The sequence below is a fragment of the Xiphophorus hellerii genome, chromosome 3, assembly GCF_003331165.1.
Source record: "Xiphophorus hellerii strain 12219 chromosome 3, Xiphophorus_hellerii-4.1, whole genome shotgun sequence".
In the NCBI taxonomy this organism is placed as follows: Eukaryota; Metazoa; Chordata; class Actinopteri; order Cyprinodontiformes; family Poeciliidae; genus Xiphophorus; species Xiphophorus hellerii.
The window spans coordinates 26,942,052-26,966,138 of record NC_045674.1 but is presented as its reverse complement, the minus strand read 5'-3'; the positions used below and the strand labels follow the sequence as shown (position 1 = coordinate 26,966,138).

General features: G+C 41.8%; 1 protein-coding gene across 1 annotated transcript in view; it reads left to right on the top strand.

The window, feature by feature from the left end:
• Nucleotides 1-24,087, top strand: part of rspo2 (R-spondin 2) — a 76,329-nt gene that overhangs the window by 19,653 nt on the left and 32,589 nt on the right. Inside the window, exon 2 of the mRNA XM_032559604.1 lies at nt 14,126-14,314. Coding sequence (XP_032415495.1) covers nt 14,126-14,314 — 189 coding nt within the window. The remainder of the gene's footprint in view (nt 1-14,125; nt 14,315-24,087) is intronic.

The window sequence follows — 24,087 nt, the reverse complement described above, 5'->3', positions numbered from 1 at the left end:
AGCAGTTGTTTGCATTCCATCGTGAGTAGATTTTCTAGCTGTTTATTAGATTTTTTTTTTTTTAAGGATTTATTGCGCACTCTGGCCGGCGTGGAAACTTCGCAGCTAGCTCTCTATCTTTTGCGTGATCTGGCAAGACGGGGTCAGTCAAGGTGATGACAAACGGAGGAGTGTTGGTGAGCTGGGTGGGAGAGATGAAGGAATGCTACATGGGGTGCAAATATGCCAAGCATGCCCGTCAGCTTGACTTGTTCAACCTCTAGGATGCCACACGTCCCCTCCCACACCGAGGAACAGAAAAAAAAAAAAAAAAAGAATAAAAATGCTGGCAAAGTCCCTTTTAAGTGCTTCAGTGAGTGTGTTACTAGACCGGCTGAGCATTAAGCTACAGGTGTGAGAATTAGGTGTTAGATTTATGTGTGATAAATTACCCACATGTGGGCTAATAGGAGCCACTCCACCTTTTTTTCCCCCCTCCTCCTCCACCCGGATTTTCCCCTCCTCACCATTTTTTACTTCTCTTCAGAGGGCAAAAACACATTTCTTCCACAGCTTGAGTGAATTTCAGGCAGTGTAAATACATTCTGCACGGTTCCTTTTTACTTCTGGGGCTTGTTTCGCACTTTGCTTTGCTTGGATGACTTTAGGCATATTGATTCAGTGCAGAAAGGTTTTTCGTTTTATTATTGTAAATTATTAAAAAACCTGTCAAGTAGGCTTTGTCTAACTCTCGCAAAAAAAAACCTTTCTTTTTTTTATTTATTCTTTTGTTTTAAATTCTCCAAGCACCTTTATTTGCGACTCACCTTTCCTTTCAACGCTGGAATCATTTATGAATTGCCAAAAAACAAACAGGAGACAAAGTAACTTCCTAAATCTTGCAAAACACCCCCAGGACAGTCGAACTAATCCTTTCCAAATGTGGCGAGAGAATCACCTCTAGACTCTCAGGAATAGCAACTATCGGATGATTTATTACACCTTACAGGACTGCATTTTCTTCGCTTGCTAAGAGCAGGAGGGCTTTTTGGCAACAATTTATAGAGAGTTGTGATTTATCCTTCTTTTATCTTTGAACCCAATTTTTATTTTATTTTTTTTAAGTGCATGGTTGTTGACGACGCTGACCCCGCCAACAGACACCACTGCAATCGGGTATACTGTAAGTGGAGGTGTGTTGGCAAAAAAAAAAAAAGAGCCTTTCAATGGACACCAGCATTTTTCTGTTAAAAAAAAATCAACAGAGATGAATGTAAAAAAGAAAAAAAAAAAAAAAGCTGAGTAGAAACAGGAACCACATGCTTCATGTAGACTCCTGAGTTGATTCCACACTCGGTCCTTTTACATCAACGCCCGACCCAACCAATCTTTGTGCTACAAGGAGGGACTGGAAACCCAAAAATAAATCAAAAACACGTTTCCATATTGTTTCGCTTTTGTCTTATGCTGAGACGATGCTAACGGTAGCAGTGAAAGATAAAAAAAAAAAAGATTGTGAGGATCTGGGACACGATTCAAAAATATTGCAGGGGATTTGCTCAGCAGAAACAATGTTAACAGACTCAAGAAAAAAAAAGTTACCTTTTGACATGATCCTATAACAGCTTTTTTGCGGATCACACTGAAAAAAGAGAACGAGGGATTGAATTGGTCACAAGTAATCAAATGAAGTTAATCTAAATTACTTTATTGAAGCTTTCAAGGTAAATAAACGTGAATGAAGTAAGTATGAGAAACTTCATTCCATTTTGGAGACCGATTCTCACTCTTTTTTTTTTTTTTTTAAGTTGGGTCTCCCTTCTCTTGTTTCACTGCATTGTTAGATGCAGCGACAACTATCCAAAGCAGCTCGCAGTTGTGAAGTGAGAGCTGCATTTGTATTCAGCCCCTCTTTGCATTCACACCCTGGAGAAAAGTGATCGTGGTTGTATAGAAAGTCCATCTGTGGGTAATTTAATTTCGGCGTTAATACAGCTTTTCAGTCAGTATCTCAGAGATGCAATCGAAAATGAACAAACGGGGGCATGCACTGCAAAAACACAATCTTACAAAGTACTTCTGGTCTAGTTTCTAGTGGAAATATCTCAGTACACTTGAAATGAGACAAAACTAACAGATAACCTTTCAGCAAGATACAAGAGCTTGTTTCAAGTCACTCATTCCTTGATATTGATGAAAAAGTCCTATTGGCAGATAATTTAACTTATAACATGGGAAACAAATGTCTTGTTATAAGTGAATTTTTTGCCAATAAAAAAAAGTACTTTTTCATCAGGAATTACTTACTTAAAACAAATTCCCATTTCTTGCTGAAAAGCTACCTGCAAGTTAGTTTTGTCTCAATTCAAGTGTACAAAGACATTTGCACAAGAAACTAGACCAGAAATACTTGGTAAGAGATTTTTATTTTTTTTTTCCAGTGTACCAGACAGGCGAGGATGGGTTACAAAAGAATATCTGAAGCTCTGAACAAAAGTCTGGAGTACTTTTCAATCCACTGTCTGAAAACGTAAAGTGTATGACACAAGTGTAACAGTAGACATTGGTCCGTCTACCTAAACTCAGGTGGACAAATCTGTTGACAAGACAATCATCAGTCATGCACTCCACAAATCTGGTCTTTATACAGGACTGCATTTTCCACAAGCAAGCATATTGTAGAAGGCTCTTACGACACATCGAACCCACCATGATGGCGGTGGCGTCTCGCTTTGATTCAGCATGGACACTTGAAGGTTTCAATCGATGGGAAGATGGGTGAAGCTGGACAGTCCCGAAAGATGAATCCTAAATGCTAACAATCCCAAGCAGCCAGCGCCGCAGTGGGATGGTTTTAAATCACTTGTGTCCAAAGTGCGTCTTCGGGGACATTTGCGGGCCCTTCCAGTGATTCTGTGCGATTCCGTTTGTCCGCAGTTCAAGAATGGCGCAGAGTCATTTCCCCAGGCCGTTGACGGTGATACGATTGAAGCAATTGAATTCAAGTGGAATTATCATTGATCAAATAAATAAATAAAAAATGATGCAAGGAAATGAAAATGGTACTAAGATGGAAAACATAAAACAACAAGAACTATTCCTTTTTTAACAGCCACATTTTTTGCATTCATTTTAATTTCATGGTTCATAGCAGCACAAGCATCCAGTAACTTTGACTTGAAAGTGGAATCGGGCGCACGCTTTTATTAAATTGGGAAAAACAAGAGGGCTATAAAAAATGAAAAAGAGGGATGTCATGTTTTTGCAAAATAAAACACATCTGAAATGATTTGCAGATAGAAATCAGGCGAGTACGTTTAATTCATTTGACAATATATTGTTTTTGCATTTTTCATAACAAAACAAATCAAACGTTTGTGGCCAACAACTACTTTTACTTTGACAATTGAGGTCCTCTATGCAAAATGTTTCAATACCCTGGTTTAAATGAAATTATATCCAGATACTAGGATGGTCCAATCAAAGTCTAGTCCTAAATCCAATTGGAAATCCCCCCGCCCCAGATTTATTTTCATTTATGTTCATGATCGCTCACTATCCAGCCTGACTTAGTCTGGGCTAATTGACAGGGAAAATTGAGAATTTCAATAGAGAAAAACAAACAGTGTAAGCATGTATGCTTAGATAAAATAAAATAAATAAAAATGTTGCTCGTATTCTAGTTTTTGAAACAATAGGTCAGTCAGTAGTTGCATATTCACTGGAAGGTTGCTATAGGATTCAAATCCAGACCAAATCCATGTAGTTTCCAAAGACGTCTGCTTGTTGAACGCCCAGGTCACATTTTCACGTTCAAGCAGTGGCACGTAGATTAGTGACAATAAAGTGCTTAGTCTCTTTTAAAGCCTAAATCCACTCCATTGCATCGAGAAATAAAAAATAAAATAAATCCCATTCTTTGCGTAATGTTTTTTACATTAAATTGTGTTGAGTGGATTTAACTGACACATTTGTTTGTACTGAGACCACTTGAAAGCGACGCTGTAAACATATCAAATGCACCGCAAGAAAACAAAACAGACCTCTTAAATGACAGTAAAATATTTGTAGCATGGATTTTTTTTTCCCCCCCCCTTTGCTGCAACAAAAAAAATATAGAATTTTATTGTTGGAGTATTTTGTTTCAATTATGTCGACACTGAGCGGGACGATTTTCTGTTATTATTAAAACTCAAATGGCGTATAAAAAGAAAACTTTACGGCTCAAGCGGCTCAAAGTGAAAAGCCATTTCTGTTGTTTGACCACCACATCAAGGCTTCTGGGTTTTTCCTTCCAACATGCTCATGGAGTTTTCCTAAGTAGAAAATGGACTGTTGTGGAGAAAATGCTTAATAATCAGCGTGGCACACTGCACAATAAATAAATAAATGAAACAACACACAAAAAAAAGTCAGCAAAGTCAGCTTGCAGGGCTACTTTGACATCAATAATCCACCAGAAGGAATGTAATAAACCTAGGAGGCAGACATAAAGAAAGCAGATCAGTTCTGATCTGACCTGAACAATGTGGTTAGACAAATATGTGATAATATTGACTCTCATGGTCAAAGGAAGCAGTAAGAAAGAAGATGCTAAAAAGAAATTATTAGCTATCTTCCCTTATATGAGGAGACCCATCCACCTAAGTTCTCTAACTCTAAAAGCAAAGCGGAAAGATATTTTTTTATCTAATAGATGGGAAAGACAAACTAAGTTAGCTTCTAAAAGCTCCACAGATTTCGCTTGCTCATGCTAACGGCATAAACCATGCTAGCTGGGTCTAACCGTGAGAATATGATGTGCATTTAGTCACCTTTTAGGTCTCGTCTTCGAGCGGTTTACTGTGACGCAGGGTGTAAAAAAAATAAAATAAAAAAAATCACAGTTTTTTGCTGCGTCACAACATGGCATGTTGCTCCTGTGATGTTGCATGGATAAACAAAGTACCCGTTGATTAAAGTGAAATATTATGAGCCCACCTTGGAAGTCAGCTATTTTCTGAATGAATCAGAAAACAGGTAGAACTGCCATCATTTAGAGGCACTTCAAGCATTTAGCATGCGGAGGAAAGAGCATCTTCATTAGCGCAGACAGAATATCTGCTGCAGGCTTCTGCATGCCAACAGGAAATGTTTCTGTGGGACTATAACTGTGATATTTGAGTAAAACTTCCCTCAATTTTGTACCAGTTGTGAAAATATGCGTTATATATTGCGTCGTAGAGTTCGTACTACAGAACTTTAAATAATGTATGGCGGGGTGTGTGTTTTGCAATTTTTTAATGTGTGTCAATGTGATTGTAGAGTGCGATTACGTTGAGATTGTATTTCTTCCAATTCAATTGATAGAAAAGACAGATACACAATAACATATTCCCGGGTCGAGCATTTTCGACAAGTTGGGAAAATACATAAAATCTACTGCACATTATATTGCATATACATCGCCACCGCAATATCAGTGTGTGTAGTGTTAACATCACAAAAGACTGTTGGCTAATATATTCAGAATGTTTTTTGTGATCAAATTTTTACTATCCCTTGTATTTTAGTACACATGCTTATATATATACCTGACAGAACCAAATATTCCAAGTGTTATGAACCAGCGTTTTTCACGATAATGTAATATTCATCCTGGACGTCGCCAAAAATGCTAAAAGTCACGGAGTGATAGATGCACATGAGAGGAAAGACGAAAATACGCATATATCGCAACTGATATTGTCATCGTGATATTTCCAAATGAATATGACCCCACAGATGATTTTTCCAATATCGTGCTAAGAACTCCCCTCAAATACAGACAGAATATATCGTGCAGGCTAATTGTCGTACAACGGCAGGAGTACAGCAAAACCTATTCAAGCTATTCAAGTCATCAGTTGAAAATTGCTGTATTTTTTCATATCGCAATGTATATCAGGTTAGAAAAAAAAAAATCACAATGTCTTTCCAGTGTTGTGCATCGCTGAGAACTAGACAAAACATAGCGATTATCAGAGCTTATTATTTTAACCCTTCATCGTTATGCTTTACATTTCTACTGCAGGAGCATGTGCTTCCCACCCCGCCCATGTGACACAAGAACCTCTTGACAGGCAAATGTGTTTGCTTAATCTCAATAAGCCCAATAATTAGAAGCAGACGGAATCCTGAATTATAGACATGTGCATACAGTATGATCTGCTTTTGCAAACCGGAGGAACAAATAAGTAAATCCTACAACCTGACGCTTCCCATCTGGAAGAGTTACGGGCTAAAACCAAAATAGAAATGGTCCGCCTTTGTCATTTTTAAATTAGATGGCACTTCAAGATCTTCAGGAAGTTAAGGCTCTGAAAGGTGTTCGTGTCATTTCATCACACACCAGCTTGGACAGGGTCGAAAACGACGGCTGAACTCCGGTGGAGGTTGCGGACACCATTCCAGAAATGCAGCGGCAGCTTCGATAGCTTAGTGCAGGGGTGTCAAACTCCAGTCCTCAAGGGCCGCTGTCCTGCAATTTTTAGATGTGCCACAGGTACAAAACACTGGAATGAAATGGCTTAATTACCTCCTCCTTGTGTAGATCAGTTCTCCAGAGCCTTGCTAATGACCTAATTATTCTATTCAGGTGTGGTGCAGCAGAGGCACATCTAAAAGTTGCAGGACACCGGCCCTTGAGGACTGGAGTTTGGCACCTGTAGCTTAGTGGGTTGAAGAGCTCCAGAAAGCGGCTGTTTAGCTGCAGCCTTGCGCTGTCCTGTATCTGCCCTTTCTCTTAAGAGGAGCAGACAGTAAGCCTACACCATCATTTAGGGGGGTTGGGGGGGTGGGACAAGTGAGCAAGACAATAAACAATCTTTGTCTCAGTGCCATGAGGAAAGCATATAATTCTGCTGGTGGACGCGATGCTTTCCACATGAGAACGCAGCTCATTTTGATCTGCCAATGCTTCCAAACCCCAGGTTCTCTCCTTCTGCTTCGACATCAGATGACACAGATAATGCAGTCATATTGAAGAGTTTCTTTGAAAAAAGTGTTATGTCCAATATGTTCCCCCTCCATGCTGTACTGTAAGAGCCAACAAAAGACAGTGTGTTTTCTGGATAGTTACACTGACAGTCTGTGTTATTAGATTTACATACCAGACGTCCTTGGAGGAAAGGAATAGTGCTGTGAGAACAGGGACAGTTGTGTTTCAATATGACCTTCTAGGTTCCATCCAGTTGTCCATACATCCATTCGTTTCATATATCTGGTTATTTCTTGCGAGAAGATCAGGTTTGCTGAGGTTAGGGGGTGTGTGAGGTCTGGGGGCTTTGGTTTACCTCCAAGAGTCAGCTGGTGAGAGATGGCATGCACCACAGGAACCCCAGGGTCTCATTTCTAGCAATTATTTATTGAGCACCTTTAAAGTTAAACAGGTTCAACTTGTTGCCTTACAACTGTTTCATTTCTGAAGTATAACTATGCAACTGACAACTTCATAAATAAAACATACTGTAAGTGGATAGCTTGCCAAAAATGTCCAACTCTGATGTGAATATGTTTCTTTAGCTTTAGAGTTAAATTCATGAGCTCTGAAGGTCTTTTACCAAAGGAACCCTATGAAAAGCTCACATCGGTAGATATCTTCCTCCTAATGTTAAGTTCAGAGGTCTAAATGAAACACAAATTATGTGCAATTTACCTTGCTAGGGTTTCGGGTTACATGAAGTTGGAATCGGTCGTTCAGAATCGCTTCATGGGTGCCGTTAGGCGAGCAGAGGGGAGGAAGTTAGCTTGCCATTGACGTGGGAGGATTTGCCGTGTGATTGTCGGGGGTTTTGACAGCCGAAAGAGCAGTTTGTCATGCTCACTCACTTTGGAGGAGAAAAGAAACCTTCCAGAGATGCAGTTTGGTTTTCTGATTGATATAACTAACGCCGTAGTTTCTCTGGACTTGCGTTTGCAGCAAAACCTCCCAACGTGATGTGTGGATGTCAAAGGAACACAGTCCAGATCGGAAACTTGCATTCTTAAAATGGGGTCCCTGACTTTTCAGAGAAAACAAAACGTTACCTCAAAGTCATTGTCTCACTGAATATCTTAACGATTATTAGCCTGTTTTATGAGGTATGAGGGTTGAAATAAACCTGATGCTTTTATGTTTTTGAGCTACCAAGTCACAGCTCCATAAAGTGATTTACTGAATGTAAGGCCACTCAAGCTTAAAAAAAAAAAAAAAAAAGAATTAGTCAAGACACAGAGGCTTGAGGATGTGATGTACTGATGACAGGCAGTCCATATGACCAGTGCAGTTTTAGAGGTTCTGAAATGTACGAAAGGTAGGGTTGTTCTTACTCTTTTCAATGAACCAGAAGTGCTGCCAAAACACTCACCTTGCCTAGCTCCCAGTCCTTGCAGGTGAGTCCCTCGCACCTGCATAAACAAAACAAAAGAGTAGAAAATGTTCACTATTCAAACAGTATTAACTGATTCCCACTTACCATGTCTATTTCTAATGAACATAGCAGGTTTAGCAAATTAGGTGGACATTCACAATCTGACCACCTATCTCTCGCCTTTCATATTGATATATGAAAGGCGAGAGATAGCTTATCGAGGGGCTAACTGCTAACATTAGCTAAAAGAATTAGCTGTTAACTACAGAAAAAGACAATTTAAGAAAATTAGGATACGGACATCAAGGACGTAGTACCAGTGTACATCTTGCTTACCTTGATAATGATTTTTGCTACTTTTTTCCTTTAGTCAACAACTGCTAGCAAACTGTGTAGCATACGTTAGCACCAGTAGTCACGCTATGTCCAAATGTAGCAGAATTTACCATTCTAGAGTGTTTAAAAAATTTCTACCAAGCCTATCTTTACCTAGCTGTAAGCAGTTAAAAAGTGGATTTATTTTAGGTGAGGTAAGCTAGCTTGTAGCTTACCTGTGTAACATACATAGTCACGCTATGTCCTAATGTAGCAGAAATTTAACATGTTTTAAAAATTGTTACGTTATCTAGTTATAAGCAGTTAAAAAATGGATTTATTTCAAGAAAAGTAAGCTAACCTGTTGGTCAAATTATTATCTGGCACAACTTTGTCTTTTCAGATGCAAATTAGCAAATGGTGTAATTGACTCCATTTGGAATCAACAATCTGGCTGTGACAGCTTTATTGATAGCTGAGGTGAAGAAGGAAGAGGATATGCGAGGGGTTCTTCATGTGGTTCCTTTACATCAGCAGCAGCTTTGTGGCAGCATTTTGCCCCGTAGCCACGACAAACCGAGGCACTTATTAAGTCATTGTGTGAAAAAAAAAAAAAAAAGTCAAGCAGGCTTCCGCGCAGATGATCGTACACCCTGCTTTTCTGTAAATACAATACTTGAGGCCCTACAGCGATCCCCTTCAGAAGTGGGAACTGTGGATTTGTTGCGTTTCATGTAATGTACACTCTGTGGTTGAAACTGTAAACGACGTGAGTTCATCATGTGCAAAGGACCACCGCTTCTAATGATGTGTGCTCTCCTCTCTACGGTAGAGAAAAGCCTACGTGAAAGCGTTCAAGCCGGGTGCCCAGTGGCTGCTTTCTGTGCATCTCTTCTGCATGTCTGGGTCACTTTGGTTTTACAGGACGCGCCAAAAGGCACTACATGATTTGCGAGAGGGGGGAAAGAAAAAAAAAAATGCTGCAGAGGGCTGTTGGACATGTGTCAAAATACAGTCTGAATTCATTTGCGCTGGGCTTCAATGTGCAGAAATGAGGAGAGAGGCCACATCAACAACTCCAAATGCATTCCACAGCAAACTAAACATTCAGAGCTTAGGTTCCCGCCAAATTACGCTAAGATGCAGCGGGGGGGCAAAGAAAGCCCCTTGCTAAAGTTGAAAAAAATCTGATCCATACAAATGATAGTTTTGTAAGAAAGTCTGACGACAGATTGATGTAAAGCACGCTAGACATTATGCCTGTCGTGTGGGACGTGAGTTGGACAGCGCCGCTGCAGACACTGTGAATTGTGGCCTCTTTCCTGACATACCTGTGGCCTGAACCTCCAAACCTTTCCACAGACACACACACAAAAAGCTAATCTCTCAAGATCAGCACTATAAGAGCTGCTCTCTCTTCACTGTGTGCAGCCATTCCTCCCACCCTCTTCCCCCTGGCCGTGCAGTCAGTCCAGGATGTGGGATATGCTCAGTTCAGACGGTGTGCGGTCGCGTTATCCTCAATCAGCGTGAATTTTGAGATTAACAACCAGCAAAACAAAGCTTTGGCAACGGGGGTCGAGCGGGGTTTGGGGGCGGAAAGGGGGTGCGTCGCGAACCCGGGGCCTCGATGAACATTTGCGCTGTTCGACCGGCGAGTGATCCTGCGACCACACAGCCCCGCAACGGTATTTTCTTGTTAGGGAGTAACACTGTCAGTAGTGACAGGAATGAACCCTGGAGAAAGAAGCTGGGGAGAGAAGCTTTTCAGCCTCAAGAGTTCCCCGCTTCTGCCAAGTTGGCTTTCTCATCCTGTCAGCGTTGCACACAAAGCTTGGCGAGGGCGGCCGCAGTGAATGCGACCACGATAATGTGATCGTCAGTTCGCCGTAAACGTATTTAGACTTTGTATTACTCAAAAAAAAAAAATAGAATTGTAAAGTCTTAAGGTGTGGTCCGATGGTTACATCATTTTACAGGACGAAAAGGGCTGACAAATTAAAATATGAAACATATGCGATACATTCGGGCTGCAGTGTTACCTGCCAGGTGGTTTTATTGCAACTATGGGTGAGACGCTGAACTAAACCGATACAGCTCTAATTGGAAATAATAACATCTAAAAAAAACCCACCGAACTGACAGCTGAACACGAGACAAAGATTTCCATTTGAGGATTTCAGGAGCCAGAATGAGGTTTTTCTTCCTCCTTCATGTCTTCCTGAACGGGTGCCGACTTCAGACGAACCATCACCAGCCCATGTGATACGCAGAGCTGGAACTGTGTATCCCCAGGACTTGTTGTAGCTGATGGAGTGTCACTTTAAACCTCAACCCCTGCAGACCAGCAGAAACGCGTTCTGATTAGCACTTAATCTGCTAAAGTCGTCCATTGCAGCGTCGGGAGTACGAACGCGATTCGGTTGAGGTGACCTGCCTCTCTGCTCTTGAGGCTTAAGATGAATGCGGAAAAAAAGAAAAAGAAAGAAGATGCCACAGACATTCACTAAGCGATTTTCACCTGATTGCAAACTGTTGCTTGCACTAGATCCACTTAGCAATGCTGGGGCTTTTTTTTCTTTCTTTCTGAAAGAGAAACCTAATATGCAGATCTATGGCCAGTAAGTGCAGACGTTGCTCTGCTCTGCCTCTTAGGTTTTTGTCCAGCGTGCTCCGCAGTGTTTTATGGAGCGTTGTGGTAGGTCGCTCAGCGCGAGCGCCCGCCCGGGTCCTGCGCATGCGATATTTCAAACTTTGGCCGAGATCGGCTCGAGATTCGTTTCGGATTTGCCCGAGGACATTTTCCTGTAAACGGGACGCTGAGGAGTTTACGTTGAAAGTCGCTCATTGTGGAATGGACCGTCTTTCTTTTTTTTTTTTTTTTTTTTACTGGCTCCTTTGTCTTCCGCAGGCGAGCGAGGCCGCGGCCAGAGCCGCAGCGGTTTTGAGGGCTTTCATCAGCTGTCTCAGCACAATCATTTAAGAGGCCAGCTCTGACCAGAATTAATGCAATATTCACATCCATAACCAAGCATCGTCATTTGAATTCTGAGAGGGGAACCAGAGTTTGCATGAATGACAAATTGTTGAGTTGGACATGTTTACTCTGAGTTAAAGAATATCCTACTGATGCATCTATTATGGGTATTATGGTCTACTTGTGTTGTATTCTGCTGGGCTAGCCCGCCCGCAGTTAAATTTTGCCTTAAGTTGTCCCTGTCTGCTAAAAAAATAACAAAAAAAAAAAAAAAACCCGACTAGCTGGGTAATGTCAAGCGTTCTGATCCATTCCTTTTACGAGTTCCAGCTCTCTTCTTTAACTACTGTTTCACCAAATACAAGAATGCCGTGTCATGATCTGCATTTTTCTTTTTCTTCCCACCTCTGATCCAAGTGATTTAGGAATATTCATCTGCCAATGCCAAGTCCCGACCCAGCACATTATTTAAATCAATTGCATGTACGTGCTTGAAAACTGAGAAGCAGTGCAATCCGCCCCATTTCCTCCCATGATTTCCGTCCTTTTTTTTTTTGTTTTGTTTCTTCTTCTCTAGATTCACCATGCAGATTGCACTAAATATACACATTAGCGAGCCCGCCACTCGAATCTGGCAGATGGAAGCAATGTGCACCTGGCAGCTGTCTTTAGGTCTAAAAGTGACCACAGAAATTGGGGGTGGGGGGAAAGGAAGTTTTACATTTTGAAGAACTCCACTTCCTGATCTGACCAGGAAAACGTTGAGGAAGAACATCGGACTCGAAGACAAACAACTTTGCAATGTCCTTTTTTTTATTATTAAATGATGAAAAAGACTGTAAGACCTGCCTAAAATAATATAGAAAAAAAATCACAGTATGTGACCTACACAAATATACTAGAAGTGTCATAACTTGTATAATAGTTTTAATAAGAAATGCAAACAAAAACCCCACTTGTGCACAGTTGCATCCCGTTAACTGGCCCATAATTAGCAGGATTGTGGGTCAATTAATTAATTCCCCCATAAAAAAAGGTATTTGATTTTGGTACGTCCTACACCGGACCACCCACATTACGGTGGTTCCCTGCATCGCCCTCCCCATTGTCCCGCACCCAAGTGGCACAAAACAGGCAGATCTAATCAAATATGCTAATATTACGCACACCTTACTAGAGCCCAGAACCAATTTGATCTTTTGCCACGTCCTTACAGAAATAATATTCTGCTCCATAAAACACAAAAAACACTGGCCTATTACATATGCTAATTTTCCCACTCAACTTGCACAGCTCCGACTTTTTGAGAACACCAAGAAATTTGCTGTGGCTCAGATTTAACTCAGCAGAAATTAATGCCTCATTTAAATGTGGCCAATCTGTGCTAGGGCAGAGAGACACTTGGGGAAGCCATTTCAGGACAAGTTGTGCATTCGCGTCCTGTGTCAGAGTAAAAAGCGCTCGCAAACTCTGGCTTGTAGCGTCTTTAAATAATGGTAGTTAGCATGCTTACTCTGTGTTCTGATTGGACTCGGTGTCATCTAGGCATATCTTAATGCATGGGTGGACAAAAATGATAATACTTGCTTTTCTTTCCTTACTTTTCCTACAAACTTTGCTTCCAGTGTGATGGTTGTGTCTCAGCTGCTGTTTGCACAACATTTACTATGTTGACATGTGGAATTGGAGGCCTTATGGCCTACACAATTGCTCATTCCCTGTACATATTAATGGTAAGGTTGCAAATAACTTTGATTAGGATGGAAAAATCTGATTTTTTTTTAGCTCAACAAAGTCACATCCATGCCCCCCAAAACACAGTTTTGCCTACTAAAGCAGGTTGTGGTTGTTAAGATTATGCTTCTTTCTTGGTATCCAACTAATATAGTATGCCGTACACCAGCAACTGGAATCAGAAATTGAGTTTTGTCAGAAACACTCTGGTGTTCACCATTAAGTACAGCCTTGATCAAGACCCCAAGGCAATATTTATGATTGGGTTGGAACCTCCTGAATCCTCAATGCTCTTTCTACAAGGAACGAGGCACTGACATTACATGGTGTCCAATAATGTGAAATTATTAAAGTACATTATGCCTCTTTTTAACCCTCCCATGGTCTTTAGAAATGGGGTCATTTAGACCACAGAAGTTTTTTACTCTGTGCGCAGTCCGGTGGGGTCGCACTGACCCCATATGTGCCTTTACGAGTTTTTTGTTCCGTTTGTAGTTTCGGGAGTTGACGATCTGACGGGACAACCTCCCGCTTCCCCGCTGTCTGACCGTGACATTTGTCATCAGCTAAGGCCGCGAGAGGGTTAGTGTATCCAGCTGTTTTGTTGCTCATTGACAAACATTTGCGACTATTGCTGAAAGATTTCAGTGTGAACATTAAACATATGTTTTTTATTGACGCATTTCACAGTCACACTGGACGTGTTATAGCTGATATCGTCTCATTAATCATTCTTCTTCCTCTCTTACAGCTAGCTATGGAGCTTACCCCATCTGTAAAGGCTGCTCAGTGTGCTCCAGGGATAACGGCTGCGTGAACTGCCAGCCCAAACTCTTCCTGTTCTTGCGAAGGGAGAGGATGAGGCAGTACGGCGAGTGTCTTCACGACTGTCCAGCCGGATACTACGGCATGCGCAGCCCTGAAATCAACATGTGCTCCAGTAAGAACCTCCACCCCAAACTCTTCCCTACCTTCAATCCCACCATGCAGGCCTTGAATACATCCCTCACTCCAGCTTCCCATTTTCCCACAGTGCTTGATTTACTGTCAATTATCAAAAGGAGACACACATACCTCACAATTTGAATGGTTTGTCTGTCCGCGCAGGTTGACGTTAGTGAAGCTTCATCTTAGCATCGTGTCCCTCGGGATGAGCCTGCTGTTTCTCATCTGTCTGTAACACCATCCTAACCCTTTAATCCAAAACATGCACAAGTTATGAGGATGTCTAAAGGTACAAAAATCCAGGAGACGTCATAAATAACGCATTATTCTGAAAAAAACAGTATCACTTCAGTTTGTGTTTCTTTGCCACAATGCTATCTCAGAACTTCAAATAAATGTTAATAGTAGGACAATTAAATTTTTTAATGATGATTTCTTTAAATAAGATAAAAAGTTATCCAAATTAATCCGGCTCTGTGTAAAAACATAACTAATTGACTCGTGTTAAATCTTACATTTAGTTTTCACCACTGAGTGCACGATGACACACCTGAGAGGTCTTAGAAGAACTCAGAAAAGCAGTGCACTATAACCTCCACTTCCCTTTGGCTATGATCGGAGTAAAGAAAGAGGCACCTCCCCCAAAACATTAGCAACCATTTCAGAGTTCAATGGCTAAAACCACAACTGAGCAAAAACCAATATTTCATTTGCCAGAAAACATTTTCATGAGCCAAAGGCAAAAAATATTTTCGTCGACGGATGAGACAAAAGTGGAAAACAGGTGAAGGAAATAATGAATTTAAAACAAGCATGAACTCTTTCGCCTGGAAAAGGATTTACGAGGAAGACTGAATGCAGTTTTCATTGCCTCGGTTTTATTTACTGTTTCCGAGATGAAAGCATTTTCCATATTTTGGCAATCGTCACCCCTTTGTTGCAGATTTTTTTATGGCATGCAAAACACGTTTTGGTCTCCGGCTTTAAGAGAGGCCACACCTTTGGTCTCCGTGGAGTTCTGGCTTACAGTTAATGAAAAATCCAAACAATAACACTGACAAATCAAAATGTTCTCAAGCGTGGTTGTTAAAGAATAACACTCAAATCCAATTAAGGAAAAGTACCTTTCTCCTCCTTATGTAGCACCCTGATCTCATAACCTTATGTTAACATTGATTATGCTCGGAGAGATGGAGAGGGACTTTGTAGGTTTATGCAGAGCCCGAGGTGTTGGCTGAGTGTTTCGTATGAAAACAGTGAGAAACTTGAAGCTTTTTGGTTCCCTGAGCCAAACTTCTGACAGACGCACTAAAACCGTATCCCCAGCGGAGGGTATCTGAACCTTAAGGCTGAAATATATGAACATGTACCAACTCCTGAGACAGAAAAGTACTACGTTCTGCTTACCCTCTCACGGCTGGCCTAGAAACAAATAAATCTTTTATGTTAATTCTATCTGCAAAAATGAAACACAAGTCAAAGAAAAAAATCAGTAAGTTAAATAGTGAGATCTACAATAGGCAACGTCACCGTTCGTCGAAGATGTGATAAAAGTTGAATTTAATGCCACTAACCCTACGGAAGTTGCGAGAGGCATGCTCAACAGTTTGTTCTTTCCCATTCCCAATAATTTATATTATTATTTGGGAACTAACCGTAAGATTTCAGCTGCTCCTTAAGGTTTCATGGTCGGTCTCGAGTGGATGACCAGTTTAGGAAAGTTCAGAGTACCTTCTGTCAACAACCAAAATCAAGAAAAAATCATTTTCTTGACAAAATAAGATAATCATAAGCCTGCCAGGAAGGCATACGTCCTTCATTGTTGATATGTTTCTACAATACTGCGAAATTATCAATTGTTTCAACATTGGTTTTTTTAGGGGGGTGGCGGGGCAACAATTCTGCATTTTGCAGATTTCTCTCTGCGTCAGAACAGCTTTTTAAACCGGTGGTTATCGAGAAGCTTCTGCAGAACGTGCTGACAGTCTGAGGAGGCAATTCAGTCATTTAAATCAGATGTGTTGGAGTAGGGACAGATCGAAGTGCCTGCCCACGCCAACACGAATAGCTTGCAAAAGGAGATTTTCTGCTACGTTTGAACATCGAAAAACACTGTTTTGGGTAAGAAAAGCTGATTTTTTTTTTTCTTTTGTCAAAATTGTAATGCTCGTTTCACATATTAAACATTCCCAAATTCTTTAATCTCTTTAAAATACACAATATTAGGCAATAGATAATATATACTTTTTCCAAGTAACTTCATCCAGACTTGAAAAACCAGCAAGCGGCGGGTTTTTGTCCGGACCCATGTCTGTTTGCTACATCAGCACCACAGCACCAGTCCAGTTTTATTAATTCTTTGCATATTAGAAGGAACGTCCTATGCTCCGCAGACATTATAAACTGTTGTCGTTTCTTACTTAACTGAAAGAGAAAGACATCTTGTTCTTGGGTAATAAAAGCACTTTTATTTACATCAACTGAAGCATAGAGAACCACTGTTTGAATGTTGACTAGCAGTTTCTGATGCTTTACTGGATATTCTGGACCCCTTGCCTTACACAGCGCTGTTACAGCAACATCTTGTATTGTCACGTAGCGTTAGCTCTCAGGACGAGGCTCACTTTGATGCGATCGCTGCTTCACTCATTGCTCTTTAATCCAGTTTTGTACTTGGCCTCAGCTGCTCTCCATGTGTCATCTTTTTATTTTTCTTCTTTTTTTTTTTTAATGAAACAATTCAGGTCCAGTCTCCATGAACTGATATTTTATTGTCTTAGATGCAAAATTATAATTTTTTTTTTCTTGAGCTGGTCCAGCTAACTGGTTCCCAAAGGCTCAAATATGTCTACAACAAATGACAGTGAGAAATTAATTGCCGTGGTGGCGAGAGCTGCGTTGTGTTTTGGTTTCTGAAGGGGCCGGGAGCTCGGTGTTACGACTCTGTTGTCATGAGCTTTTTAAACACGACTTCTAAAAATCACTGAAGGAGCAGCAGTTGCTTGTTATTACCCCAGAGTTTGTCTGTGTGATCTTATCTCATTCAAGATTTTCTTTTTTTTTGTGGACTCCCTGAGTAAAGAAAAACAAAAGCTAGACAAGCAGAAGGCCTACACACTCAGCCACTTGCTGGGCTGAAACCTCACTATTTTTCGGCAGGGGTTCTGTAGGATCCACAGGCATGTAACACAAAGGTCTCTGGATGGGAAGAAGAAATGTACTGCTGGAGAAACAAAGTTAAGCAGGAAACCCCGAAAAAGAATGTCTCCTTTTGAGAAAGATCAGTCAATGGCAAACAACAGACATGCTTCTTTACATTATTCTGTTAAGTAGTTAGGGAAGATTGCATTTCAGACCAACACGTATTCAGAAAGGTTTAGCCAACATTAGGGTCCAACACCTTAAACATAAATTGTGAGTTTATTCACTGTGATTGTTGGAACCATACAAAAAAGAAATTAACCCTTGTGGACGGAGGTCACAACATAACCCAGGTTACGGTGGACCTTCACTGGACTTCCACGTCATTGGAGTCTGAATGCTAAAAGGGCTGAACTGTACTAAAAGTAATAATTTTAACATTTACTAACAAGTAATATATTATTTAACCTATTAAAAAACATGCAGCTAAACAAAATGTATCTTTTAAATAGTAAATAGACTGAATTTACAAAGTTTTTTTCTACTCAAACCATTTTATTCAAAGCGCTTTACACTGGACTTCCAAATATGCACTCATTCATACACTGATACATGGATTGGTAGGCTTGGAGTTAAGTGAAACATACCCAGGTGCAGGAACAGCTGAAATCTGGCCCATAACTCTTGTATTACAAGACAACTACCATCTTAAGGCTATCTTATGATTGGAGGGCCTTCGTATTCGTACCCATCGCTCACAAACAGCACAGACCACCTCGCGGGACCGTTCTCTGCTTTGCTTCAACGGTCATGAATAGAATGCCATATCTTTCTGCAAACAGTGTCCTCCATGGACAATGACATTTTAGCCATTTGACAATCTGCATTGGCATTTTGTGAAGAATGCAAATGTATGTAATGCATCTCTGTCTATGATAACCGCTCCTCAGAAGTATTCATGTAACCTCAGGATACAAAAATCAAATGGAGGAAGCAGACTACTTGTGGCAAAAATGTCAACATTGTTGTCAGAGCGCATTTCTGCATAAAACGTCTGACCAATCACCAAACACATCTGTACAAAAATAGTTTGGACAAGATGATGCAATTTTCGTCACTCAACTACGTCAACGAAGGTCGATTTTGATGCTTTGGATGAAGTATGGAAGAGCCTTCAAGTACTAGAAGATAAAAGAACACTTCTCTTGACACCCAAATCAGTTTACGTCTTTGTTCATCAATGCCTGTCCATCAGGCTGCATTCAGTCTCCATGGTAACTAGTTGTAATGTGGTCACAGTGGTGAGAAAAACAGCACATTAAGAGCTCGACGCAAAAGTACTGTGTTAACTTGCAGAGCTGGTTCATTAGGAGTGTCGTTTTGTACCCTATTGTTCTATGTGATCATGTGCTGCATTCCAGGAGGCAAATCTAGTTGCTGTAGCTCCAGTGAGATGCACAAAAGTTTGTATCAACTGTCTGGAAAACAGTTGATAGCACCCATGTCATTGTCTGTGCGTGCTATTCTGCAAGGAAGATTTGTAGTGATTTCAGGTTACATTTGATCTAAAACCAAATTGGTGTGAACGATGGCCAGTCAATCTCTAGCCTAAGCCACTGTACTAGCCTAAGTACTGTAATGTCTGGCACAGTACTTCAAGTTCAACACAAATCCCAATCCATCATGCTGTATCAAAAGCGAAATGCTTGTAGGGAAAGCGTTACGAGCCATCAGACGGCGATCAGAGTTGTATTGTCTACATGACTAAGTGTTGCGAGGGTCCGCATTCAGAGTAGGGCTGGTTTGAAAATGTGCTTCCTCAGACTGAATTAAAGACCCACAGCTACTGCGGACGAACGCACATTTTCTAGTGAAGAATCTATTGCCTTGCCACACAACTGCAGATTTCAAAGGTACCTACTGCTCAGGTTACTGGTGCTGTCAGTAGGTAACCGGATGACAAAAAGGCATCAGGACTGCCAATATGCCAATGATATGTAAAGTAGGTGTGTGGGCTATAGTTCAGGGTCAGGCTATGGTCCGATGAAAGACCGCAGGGTAGCAAAGACAGCGAGGGTGTGTAGAGGAAGTAACTCTGAGTTTTGCTAGAGTCAAATGGCTGTATACACTGGCAGCTCTCTTCCCATCAACTCACTTTCATTCAAGCTCCTTGTTTCTTGTTCTAAAGCTGAACTGGAGGGTATTTCCACCACACAGTCTGGCCAAGGGAAAGAACAGTTGCTTTTGGCCTTTGAGCTTTGTCAAGGGACATCTAATCATCACAGCTTTGCTAACCGCTCTTTTAGATTTGCCAGTCAGTAGAATGGATCCATAAAAACCAAGCCCTTCTACATGCTAACGGTAGCCAGAAACAGACTGTTATTTTCATTTCACTTTTTTATTATCTAAAAGAAGAAGAAGAAAAAAAAGTAAACTGTGGACTGTCTGTGCTTGAATGCTCACATGAGGTTTGAGAGGCGTGAGTATGTGCGAGCGCTAGGGCTGGCTGAGCATAAATAAGCGGAGGTGGGGATATCACAGACGGTGTGAAGAAGCTAGAAGGACCGCTGACACATCTGTCATCCCTGATCTCCCTCTGGAAGGTCCTGATTGGCAGGAACACCACCTCTGCCTCACCTATTGCTGTGCTAGGGAGGGAGGGAGCGCCCGAGTGGAAAAAAAAAAGCCCCACAGTGGAGAGAGTTGGGAGGAAAATGGCAGCTCCAACCTTTGTTGCGAACTCCTGCCATCTGCACCCCCGCACGACATGGCTGGGTGGCAGTGAGGAAGCCAAACAGCCTTTGTGTCAGCCAAACCTAGAGCCTAGAGAGTAGGTCAGGGCTGTTCCACGTAGGTTGTGAGGTAAAGATGGAGAAGATAGAAAAACATGTTTTTTTTTCCCGTTTTCTTTCTGCCAGGCATTTTTACAACATCTGCACTTCGGACGTGGCGATCAGAGGCTGGGCGCACCCTCTTGTGGGCAGATGAGTATGCGTCTGACAACTAACCTGTCAGGTTTATCAGCTCTCCGAGACATATCTCTGTCCCAACACACCGAATGTTCATGCTAATTAGTTGAGTGAGTGCACACGGAGCTTTGAGAAGAAACAGGAAGTGACTGAAGCTGACACGTGGCTTTAAGTGTCCTCGATAAAATCAACGGTTTACTCATCCAGACCACAGCTGAGGGGCCGTCGTCTGCCAAGCAGGGCTATTAGATCCCGAATCACATTTGGTGACTCATCTCTCAGCTTCAGATTCGCTTGAGATAAAATCTCAAGAGCGACACAGAAACAAGTAAAATGCAAGGCGCGATCGCGGCGTAAACCGCAGAAAACGTCACCTGCTTCAGTGCCATCTTGTGCAGCTCTTCAGAGCGGTCATGAGGCTTTTCTGCTTTTCCGCTCATAATATAATGACTCACGGCCAGAACCAGTCTGAGAGATAATAAGGATAATACATTTAAGTCCGGGGCACAGGAGGCCTTCACTGGGATCCAGTGACCTCATTACGTCTCATTAGTCTCTCTGTGACACCTACATGAAGACTTTAAAGGTGGTCCTGAGGTTAATCCCACTGGGGTGATGAACCCACTCCCTTGTATCGTTTGCTCTGGCACTGCTGTACATGTTGCTTTCGCATTCGATGTGCGTGTCAGCTCCCGCTCCCCCACCCCCGTGATCTAGATAATCCTTGATTGAGCCGTCAATCTCCATCGGCCCAACTCGTTCTGATAACCTCTGACCCTTCCGTCTTCATCGTAACGTCCACGGTGGCTCATTTGTGTTCCACCTCATCCATCCATCGCAGGGTGACATTATCATCTCATCACAAAAGCCTTTTTTATGCCGCTCCCTGTTTACATCAGAGATGGGAAACCAAAAAGTGACGCTTTAATCAAAGGCTCGTTAAACGCTACCGTCGTTGGCAGGATCCCGTATTTCATACAGCTGTGTTAGTGATGTTTGCCAACAATAACCAAGACTAGCACAACAAGCTCAGTGCATAAGAGCGCTGACAGATGTTCTTCGTCTCCTGCTCACGTTTTTTTTTTTTTACAATTCGCTTTGTGAACTAGCACTCTCTCAGGTGATGACAAGTCTGAGAAGTCTACAGCATGTTGAAAATATTAAGGAACACTTTGTGCTTTTCAGTTTGTGATGCTTTAACTCGCTCCCCGTGTTGCAGTTGGGCTGTACCAGCTTCCAGCATGGCAGACTGTGTTTAGTCTGGACAGAGATGCAGTTTCTCCCAGACAGGAATATGTGGGGGGTGTGGGGGGGCAGAAAGTTTGAAAAGAACACTAAGTAAAAAAAAAAAAGAAAAAGTCATAAATACAGCTCCTTACAAAAGTATTTATACCCCTTGATTATTTTCAATTGTCACGTTACAACCACAAACTTACACAGGCTCAAGCTGAGTGCGATGGAGAACATCTGTGAGTTTTACCACAGATTCACAGTTGGACTCAGATCTGGACTTTGACTGGGCCATTCTAACAGAAGCTTTAATCTCAACCATTTATTCTAGACCTAGCTTAACATTTTTGAATGATTACTAATGAACTGCTATTGTTCTTCCACTCTTGCCCCGTATTCATCTCCATACAGCTTCCTAAACCAGCTTCGCTGTGTCTGCTGGATAAAAGCATACCCACACCATGATGCCGTCCCCTACATGTTTCACATTAAGGATGGTGTGTTACAAGAAAAGTGATATTCAGAACTACTTTTGTATCAATCCTTGTCTTAGCAGACCACCTTTTATCGCTGTCTGCTGTGTAGCACCAGCAGCAGGAAACTGGAAATGCTACAATCTTGTTTTTGACAATGTTTTCTTTCTGGTCATGTTTCTATGTAGCCCAACTAACGGTCAACCTAACAGACACCTGAGCTGTGGATCTCTGCAGCTCCTCCACAATTACCGCAGGTCGCTTGGCTTCTTCCCTGATTGATTCTCTCCTTTTCCAATTTGAAAACCATGTCTTATTTTTCTACCACTACGAAATTACACTTTAAATTGATGTAGCATATACATTTCTATCAAAATAGTATGAATTTTGTGATTTAATTAAAAGGCCAGTATTGTGTAAAATCAACTTTTTAAAAAAAAACTTTGCACCATGTTACAATCTTGTTCTCTTATCAGAAACATACCTGGAGTGTTGCTTTGATTGTTTCATGCATGTTTGAGAAATCCTTTAATCTCCCATGGTAACCATTCAGTTGTCCAAAAGGTCTAGTTGGACCTACAGTAGTTCCGCCTCCTCAGAGCTGCAGTTTCTAAACTTCTAACCTATCGCCTCACAGAGCACCCCTCTCCAGCTGAGCTCCTGCAGACTAGCCAGCAGCAATTAGCAAACACCTGGTGGAACTCTGCAGCAGCTGAATTCATTATACCAACTACTTCTCAGCGCAACACTGGTAAAAACATTGTTAAAGGGTTAATAGAAGAATGACAACTTCCTGAAGGCGGAGTTTCAGAAAAAGCAGGACTTTCTTAAAGAGACAGTGCCCCAATTTCAAGTCATTAAATTACAAAGTCAAACTTTTTTTAAGTCATATTTGACATATACAGCATTTTTATAACTGAAGGTAACTCAATTGTGACATAAAATGGCACTCTGTCTGGAAAACACATAATGCTCCCCTTTTAAATATAAAAAAGAAAAAAATAAGCTCATGAGGTCACAACACATTTTTAGTCTGTTTAGGTTCTAAAATTAGCTTGGAGCACAGGAGATAAGAAAACGCGCTTAATAATTATACGGGGTGTCTAAATGTGTACATGTGGGACGCGAAGTAGAAAGGCAAACTGCCGGAGACGTGATTTACGGTCAGCGCAGTCACGTTTTCCAGAGCGCAGCTTTATTGTAGAGTGAGCCTGACTCTAACCATATCTTATTGGCATGTGTGCGATTGTGCAGAGCGTGTGCGTTCACGGTTTGTTTAGACTGGTCGGGAAAGCGTGAGACCAGAGTGAGTGGGCCGAGGCCATACTTTAGGGTTCAAAGTGAGGCGGGGAGGGACCCCCTCGTTTTGCAGGAATGCCGAGGAGGAGGCCTGATGGTTAGCTGGAGATGGTGTAATTAAGGGGTGTGATTGTGAGAAACCTTCCCTTCTCCGGGCTCTGCAGAAAGGGTCACAGATAAAAGAGCAAGCTCCTCAACTGTCCCGTCTGTCTCCGCCCGTGGAAAGAAAGTCTTTCGGGTTTCAGAGCGAGAGATGACGACCTACCTGGGAAGCCCCCCCCCACTCTTTCGCCCGGAGGCCTCAGATGGAGGCTGGAGGTTGAGGGTATCGGGGGGCATGCGTAGAGTCTCTGAGAAGCAGCATAAATTAGACAGCTCTGGGAGGCTCCTTCTAATCATGTGGGGCTGTGCGTCGCCCCGTTGGTGCGGTCGTTGTAATTTAGCCCGGCTCGACGTGTCATTTGCAGGGACCTTGATGACACATTACCGTGCCTTTTCTTCGGACGACGAGGGCGTGGCGTGAGACACAAAGTTTTTGCAGTTGCGTTTGCCGACGAAGCCGGTCCCCCGCCGCCTCTCAGTTGCGACCTCTTTTGGCTATGAAGCCAAAACACCGAAACCAGCTTTTGTCGTCATTCAGAACTTAATGAAAAACT